The sequence below is a fragment of the Calidris pugnax genome, unplaced genomic scaffold (assembly GCF_001431845.1).
Source record: "Calidris pugnax isolate Ruff unplaced genomic scaffold, ASM143184v1 scaffold404, whole genome shotgun sequence".
Classification (NCBI taxonomy): Eukaryota; Metazoa; Chordata; class Aves; order Charadriiformes; family Scolopacidae; genus Calidris; species Calidris pugnax.
In genome coordinates this window covers 226,641-235,207 of record NW_015091151.1, presented here as the reverse complement: position 1 = coordinate 235,207, position 8,567 = coordinate 226,641, and the positions used below count along the sequence as shown (strand labels likewise).

General features: G+C 49.7%; 1 protein-coding gene across 1 annotated transcript; it reads left to right on the top strand.

Annotated features, from left to right (window-relative positions):
- Positions 1-337: 337 nt before the first annotated feature.
- LOC106898124 (beta-1,4-galactosyltransferase 1-like) lies at positions 338-7,243 on the top strand. Its single transcript, XM_014959215.1, has 2 exons — positions 338-658; positions 7,072-7,243. The coding sequence occupies exons 1-2, from the start codon at positions 504-506 to the stop codon at positions 7,196-7,198; spliced, it is 282 nt and encodes a 93-aa protein (XP_014814701.1). The 5' UTR covers positions 338-503; the 3' UTR covers positions 7,199-7,243.
- Positions 7,244-8,567: the final 1,324 nt, after the last annotated feature.

Sequence of the window (8,567 nt, the reverse complement as noted above, 5' to 3'; positions counted from 1 at the left end):
TTCCAGAGGAGCTCATCTCTTTTTTGCTTTTCTCTGCTGCTCCAGGAAGCCCCAGCTGGTTGCTCTCTGTAAACTTTATCACAGAACTGAATCCCAAAATGCCCGTGCATGGGGTGGGATGGGGGGGGACACCCCCCAGCATCACATCTGCCCTCCTGGAGCCTTCCACAAGGAGGGGGGGAGCTGAGCTGGGTCCAGCCGTTCCTCAGCCGTTTTGGCTGCCCCCATGGTTTGCAGCTGGCTCAGATGCCATCGTCCCTTGGGGGGGGATATTCTGGGGGAGGGGGTGTCCTTGCTCCCGTGGGTGCTGCTGGGGGAGGGTGTTTGGGCTCGATCTCAGTCCATCACAGGCACACCAGCCCAGTGTGGTGACACCAGAGTCCAGCTGCAGGTAAGAAACTGCTGATGTCAACTGTTAAATTTAAGTCGCTTAATTGGTTTTTTTTTTTATTTGTTTGTTTTTAAACTAGGATGGAGAGGAAGAATTTAACCGTGCTAAACTGATGAATATAGGATTCGCAGAGGCTTTGAAAGAATATGACTATGATTGCTTTGTGTTTAGTGACGTAGACCTCATCCCAATGGATGACAGGAACATCTACAAATGTTACAGCCAGCCGCGACACCTCTCCGTTTCCGTGGATAAATTCGGATTTCGGTGAGGAACGCCTTTTGGAGGGGCGTTTTGTTCCCAATTCCGCCGTTAGCCAAGCAGGCCAGGCGCAGCATTGCACATCCCCACCCACCATTGAAAGCCTGGGAAAATGTCTCTGGCAAAAGCCTGTCCTGGCTCCCGGCGGAGAGCAGGATGGGCTGGAGGGGAGGAAGGGGAAGAGGCGCAGCTGCCAGCGGGTTATGGAGACTCACAGCGTCTGGAAAGTGGGACGTCGGGCGAGGAATAGCCACGAGCCCGTCGTTTCGCAGGTGCCCGCGTTCCCCTTCTTGTGTTTCAGGCTGGAAGCTGGAAGACAGCTAGTGTTTCCACCCCGTCTGAAAAGTGAGACGCTCTCACACAGCAGGAATTATGTGCAGCCTCAAAAAGACTACATCAGATGCTATTTTAAGAGCAAAATGAAATATTTTTGGCTATTTGATTTCGGGCCTGCCCCGGTATCTGAGAGCAACGCAGAATGAAATACCTTTCAGCATACATTTGGGTTCAGCAAGCTGCTGCAAACAAAAATGTGTCTGGCTTTTCCTTTCCTTTCCCTTTTATTTTTTTTTTTTCCTTCTATCCCAGATCCCCAAGGGGGAGTTTGAAAGCTGATCTATAAAGTGAAAACTGGTCATGCCCCCATGGTGGCCAGTAGTGCTAGAGACACAACAGTGGTGCTGGTGGCCAGACCCCTGCAGGTCTCCACTCCTGACCCAAGCCCTGCTCGGGGCAGGACCATCCCCAGCACCCCAGCAGCTGCAGTTTTTCTCTTGCAGCTTGGTGAAGCTTAGAGCAGAAATGCAGCCCCCAGGGGCTTCTCCTTCTTGCTGGACACAGAGATAAGGTCTGCGGTGATCCCTGTGTGAGCCCTCTCCTGGTGCTATGGGTCTGAATTTGGTCTCTTCTCAATCCCTTGGTGAATGGCCCCTGGTTTTGAGCAGGAGCTGGTTGGTTTGTGCGTGCAAGGTCATGCTGCTGGCTCACTTTGGGCTGCAACCTTTACTTTGGGCCCTGGGGGAGCGCGGAGGTGAGTGGTGGAGCTGCAGGATGAGAAGGCTTTGCAGCACCTCCGGTGCCTTGCCGAGTTCTTCCTGCTCCCTGGGCATGTGTGTCACCATCTGTCCTTGGGCGAGGTGATGTGCATCTCACCCGGTATCTGGGAGCAACGCAGAATGAAATACCTTTCAGCATACATTTGGGTTCAGCAAGCTGCTGCAAACAAAAATGTGTCTGGCTTTTCCTTTCCTTTCCCTTTTAAGATGATGATGTCTATAACAGGTAAATAAATCACCCCTTTGGCACTCGCAGTGCCCTCAGGGGTGGGGATGAGCACGGACCTGCTGCATTCACCCCAGTGTTGGGGGGACACAGGGTGTCCTCTCCCTCTGACGCCCGGAGCACCCCGCTCCAGGGTCGGGGGCAGAAGTGGTGTGTGAGCGACCTGCTGGCTCGGTGAAAGCGTGGTCCCCCTGGGTGCTTTCCCACCCCCTTTCGCAGCTCCCAAGGTGTGCTGGGGACGTCTTTTCTGAATTCAGGAAGGGTCTTCTAGAAGTGCTTGTATCTTCCTGGGGTTGAGTGCTTCTGTTTAAGAAGCCAAGTGAGGGACAACCTTCCCGTAGGGCAGGCCATTCAGAGCAAGGTGGCAGTTCCTCTCTTTTGGGGGCACTCGGGTTTTGAGGAGCAGAAATTGCCATATAGAAATGGAAAGGGAGATGTAAAGGGGAAGAAACCAGGTACTTTTCCTGCATCGGTGTCCATGAACTGCGGGTGTCTTGCAGAGAGCATGAAAATAAAGACCTGGTGAGTCCCAGGTGGGACCGTTTTGGCTCTGATGATGTGTGTTCCCCCCCTCCCCCTACGCTGCTTGGCCACCATTCACTTCACCTTCTACCAGCACTGCAGCTTTCACGTCCCAAAAGAGCAGTGCTCATCTGGCTCCTTCCTGTGAGAAACACCGACTCACATCTTAGAATTTAAAGGGGACAAAGTTACCAAAGCAAAGGTATAAAAATTTATTGTACAAAGCAGCGCTGAATCGGGTGCATCTCAAAGCAGAGGCACACCAATCTTTTAGCTCTTAGATATTTTATACTCTTATCCTGGCCGCCTGAGTTACTGTTGCATTCATCCTCTCAACTCTGCCAGAGCTCTGAGGATGCCAGGGGGTTTGGAAGTCCCATTGTACCTCCAAAGCTGTACATACCACCTGCAATAGTCTAGAAGTGAAATGAGTTCCCCTATCAGAATGTACCCTTTTTATTATTCCATATCGGGGAACAACTTGCTCTAGTAAAATCTTGGCAACGTTCAGAGCAGTGGCAGTAGTAGCAGGGAAGGCCTCTACCAAGTGCGTGAGATGATCCACTATCACTAACAGGTATTTCCACCTTTGTACCTTAGAGAGCTCTGTGTAATCCACTTGGATACTCTGGAATGGTCTGAGGGCTAATCTTCGCCCTCCTTTAGGGGTTTTTCTCATCACCTTTTATTTACTTTCTGGCAAACTAAACAGTGATCTCCTATCTGTTTGGCCACAGCACACACACCCAAACAACCATAAGTTCTCAAAAAATTGGTCACATAAAGCTTGTGTTCCCCAATGGGTTTCTGAATGCAGTCTGGACAGTATCTCTCGAGTGATTGCCTTATTTAACAGCTGTCTCCCATCCGGGAGAATCCATTTACCTTCTTGGGTTTCTACACACCCCATCTTTTGAAAGGATTTCTCATATTCTTCAGTGAATACTGGTAGCTTAATAGGTGCTTCTTTACCAGGTATTAAGATTCACATTTCTATGACCTTTCCTAGGGCTGCCTCCTTCACTTGTTCATCAGCCAATCTGTTACCCTTGGCTTCTAGTGTATTCCCCTTTTGGTGTCCAGCCACACGCACCACAGCAATTATTTCTGGTTTGTTCAAGGCTTCCAGCACTTCCAACACCAGTTGTTCTTGCACTAATCCTTTTCCTCTAGATGAGACTAGCCCCCTTTCCTTCCATATCTTCCCAAAGGTATGAACTACTTCAAAGGCATATTTAGAATCTGTGTATATTGTTCCATTTTCTCCCTCCAATAGCTCCAGAGCTCGCTTCAAGGCATATAGTTCACACGTCTGAGCTGACCAGGAGTTTGGGAGCCTTCCTTTTTCCACGGCACTGTTTTGTACACCATCTACAATTGCATATCCACTGTGACGCTTCCCATTTATACATTGAGATGTTCCATCTATAAATATTCTCTTTCCCTCAGGCAATGCTTTTTCTCCTAAATCCTCTCAAACTTTGGTTTGATATTGTATGATATCAAGACAATTATGCCCTGGTACCTCCTCCTCAACTTTCCCATATAAATATTGAGAAGGGTTAAGGCTTTTTTCAGTGGTTAAAATCAAGTCATCTTTTTCCATTAAGATGGCTTCATATTTCAGAATCCTAGAATCAGTCAGCCACCTTCCAGACTTCTGGCTTAATATTGTTCTCACTATGTGAGGAGTGGATACCATCAATGTTCCCCCAAAGGTCAGTTTCCTGCTTTCCTCCACCAGTAAAGCTGTTGCCGCCACCGCTTGCACACAGGTTGGCCACCCTCGTGACACTGGGTCCAATACTTTGGACAAATAGGCTACTGGTTGTTTCTGCCCTCCCCAGGCCTAAGCTAACTCTCCATAGGCTATCCCACCCTCAACATTAACATAGAGATGAAATGGCTTTTCTAGGGAGGGAAGAGACAATACAGGTGCCCATATTAGTTTTTGGTTTAGTTCTTCAAACTGCTGCTCCTCTGCTGTCCACTCAGGCTTTTCTGTCTCCTCCTGCAATTTTTCATACAAAAATTTAACATGTTGGCTAAAATTATCAATCCATAGTCTGCAGTATCCGAGAAGGCCCAGAAACTTTCTTATTTCTTTTTGCTCCTTGGAATCGGGGTTGCTACAATACCAGAAATTCGTTCCAGGTTTATCTTCCTTTTCCCTTTGCTGATCAAGTGCCCAAGGTACTTCACCTCCCTCTCCACAAATTGCAACTTAGTTTCTGAGACTCGGTGCCCCTTTTCTCCCAAGAGGTTTAGTAATTTGATGGTGGCAGATCGAACTTCCACCTCCTCTTCCCCAGATATTAGTAAATCGTCTACACACTGAAGCAGCTTGATCCCTGGAGGAAGTATTTGTTCTAACACTTGCCCAAAAAGGTTGGGCGATTCAGTAAACCCCTGTGGTAAAGCAGTCCACTGAAATTGCTGCTTCCTCCCTGTTACTGCGTCCTCCCATTCAAAGGCAAACATGTCCTGACTTTCTGCCACCAGGGGACAGGTCCAAAAGCATCTTTAAGGTCTACTACACTGAACCACTTGTGTTCATGAGGTATTTTGCTTAACAATGTAAATTCCTTCCCAATAAATTTGCTCCTACCTCAGGTATCACCACTAAGTCCATTTTTACTTCTTGGTGATTCCCCTGTACAGTTACTTGCTCCACAATAGGGACTGGAAACCTTTCCCGTTTTATCCCAACCACATTAGTCATGAGTTTCCCAGTCTCATGTCCCTGTGGAATTTTGGTTATACTTGTTTCTTTCTGCTCCTGTGTCCACTAGGAACACACATTCCTCCTTCTGGGGTCCTAATTTTAAATTTATCAAGGGCTCAATATGATGGTTAGACTCCAGAAGGTAAAGCCCCTGACACCCCTTTTCTTGGGGATCATCTCGCTCCATTAGTCGGACCACTCCATCTTCTCTCTGCCTCATCGGACACTCCCTCCTACAGTGTCCCTCTCTCCCACAATGAAAACACTTTCTAGGACCCGCTTTCCACCCGTGAGGGTTCCCTCCCCCAGCCGACTGAGCCCTGTGTTCTCCACACTTGCGCTGTGGACCACGACTGGGACCTCTGCTACAATCTGACAATCTCTCTCTGACTACCGCTTCACTTTCACTTCACTTTCTCATCATCTCTCCTGACATGCACTTTCCGAGTCTCTCACAACGTGGATAAATTCGGATTTCGGTGAGGAACGCCTTTTGGAGGGGCGTTTTGTTCCCAATTCCGCCGTTAGCCAAGCAGGCCAGGCGCAGCGTTGCACATCCCCACCCACCATTGAAAGCCTGGGAAAATGTCTCTGGCAAAAGCCTGTCCTGGCTCCCGGCGGAGAGCAGGATGGGCTGGAGGGGAGGAAGGGGAAGAGGCGCAGCTGCCAGCGGGTTATGGAGACTCACAGCGTCTGGAAAGTGGGACGTCGGGCGAGGAATAGCCACGAGCCCGTCGTTTCGCAGGTGCCCGCGTTCCCCTTCTTGTGTTTCAGGCTGGAAGCTGGAAGACAGCTAGTGTTTCCACCCCGTCTGAAAAGTGAGACGCTCTCACACAGCAGGAATTATGTGCAGCCTCAAAAAGACTACATCAGATGCTATTTTAAGAGCAAAATGAAATATTTTTGGCTATTTGATTTCGGGCCTGCCCCGGTATCTGAGAGCAACGCAGAATGAAATACCTTTCAGCATACATTTGGGTTCAGCAAGCTGCTGCAAACAAAAATGTGTCTGGCTTTTCCTTTCCTTTCCCTTTTATTTTTTTTTTTTCCTTCTATCCCAGATCCCCAAGGGGGAGTTTGAAAGCTGATCTATAAAGTGAAAACTGGTCATGCCCCCATGGTGGCCAGTAGTGCTAGAGACACAACAGTGGTGCTGGTGGCCAGACCCCTGCAGGTCTCCACTCCTGACCCAAGCCCTGCTCGGGGCAGGACCATCCCCAGCACCCCAGCAGCTGCAGTTTTTCTCTTGCAGCTTGGTGAAGCTTAGAGCAGAAATGCAGCCCCCAGGGGCTTCTCCTTCTTGCTGGACACAGTGATCCCTGTGTGAGCCCTCTCCTGGTGCTATGGGTCTGAATTTGGTCTCTTCTCAATCCCTTGGTGAATGGCCCCTGGTTTTGAGCAGGAGCTGGTTGGTTTGTGCGTGCAAGGTCATGCTGCTGGCTCACTTTGGGCTGCAACCTTTACTTTGGGCCCTGGGGGAGCGCGGAGGTGAGTGGTGGAGCTGCAGGATGAGAAGGCTTTGCAGCACCTCCGGTGCCTTGCCGAGTTCTTCCTGCTCCCTGGGCATGTGTGTCACCATCTGTCCTTGGGCGAGGTGATGTGCATCTCAATGGCCTGTCCTTTGAGGACAGTGCACTTCTCAGTGTGCTGCAGCCATTGCCAGTTGCAGAGTTCTTCCCAGCTGGATTTGGGACTGAGCCCACCAGCACCCTCTGCTTTGAGTGAATCCAGGGCACCAAAACTGTTCCCTGCTGCATGGAAGCACCGCGTGGAGGATGCTGGCTCATTGTGGGATGGGGTTGGAGGGCAGCGGCAAGCCCTTTTCGGGTGGGCGTTCTGTTCCTTGGCTAGCACCTCTCCTCCTCTAATGGCCCTTTCTCCCCACTTCCAGGTTGCCTTACAATCAGATTTTCGGAGGTGTGTCTGCCTTGAGCAAAGAGCAGTTCACAAAGATCAACGGGTTCCCAAACAATTACTGGGGCTGGGGTGGCGAAGATGATGACATCTATAACAGGTAAATAAATCACCCCTTTGGCACTCGCAGTGCCCTCAGGGGTGGGGATGAGCACGGACCTGCTGCATTCACCCCAGTGTTGGGGGGACACAGGGTGTCCTCTCCCTCTGATGCCCGGAGCACCCCACTCCAGGGTCGGGGGCAGAAGTGGTGTGTGAGCGACCTGCTGGCTCGGTGAAAGCGTGGTCCCCCTGGGTGCTTTCCCACCCCCTTTCGCAGCTCCCAAGGTGTGCTGGGGACGTCTTTTCTGAATTCAGGAAGGGTCTTCTAGAAGTGCTTGTATCTTCCTGGGGTTGAGTGCTTCTGTTTAAGAAGCCAAGTGAGGGACAACCTTCCCGTAGGGCAGGCCATTCAGAGCAAGGTGGCAGTTCCTCTCTTTTGGGGGCACTCGGGTTTTGAGGAGCAGAAATTGCCATATAGAAATGGAAAGGGAGATGTAAAGGGGAAGAAACCAGGTACTTTTCCTGCATCGGTGTCCATGAACTGCGGGTGTCTTGCAGAGAGCATGAAAATAAAGACCTGGTGAGTCCCAGGTGGGACCGTTTTGGCTCTGATGATGTGTGTTCCCCCCCTCCCCCTACGCTGCTTGGCCACCATTCACTTCACCTTCTACCAGCACTGCAGCTTTCACGTCCCAAAAGAGCAGTGCTCATCTGGCTCCTTCCTGTGAGAAACACCGACTCACATCTTAGAATTTAAAGGGGACAAAGTTACCAAAGCAAAGGTATAAAAATTTATTGTACAAAGCAGCGCTGAATCGGGTGCATCTCAAAGCAGAGGCACACCAATCTTTTAGCTCTTAGATATTTTATACTCTTATCCTGGCCGCCTGAGTTACTGTTGCATTCATCCTCTCAACTCTGCCAGAGCTCTGAGGATGCCAGGGGGTTTGGAAGTCCCATTGTACCTCCAAAGCTGTACATACCACCTGCAATAGTCTAGAAGTGAAATGAGTTCCCCTATCAGAATGTACCCTTTTTATTATTCCATATCGGGGAACAACTTGCTCTAGTAAAATCTTGGCAACGTTCAGAGCAGTGGCAGTAGTAGCAGGGAAGGCCTCTACCAAGTGCGTGAGATGATCCACTATCACTAACAGGTATTTCCACCTTTGTACCTTAGAGAGCTCTGTGTAATCCACTTGGATACTCTGGAATGGTCTGAGGGCTAATCTTCGCCCTCCTTTAGGGGTTTTTCTCATCACCTTTTATTTACTTTCTGGCAAACTAAACAGTGATCTCCTATCTGTTTGGCCACAGCACACACACCCAAACAACCATAAGTTCTCAAAAAATTGGTCACATAAAGCTTGTGTTCCCCAATGGGTTTCTGAATGCAGTCTGGACAGTATCTCTCGAGTGATTGCCTTATTT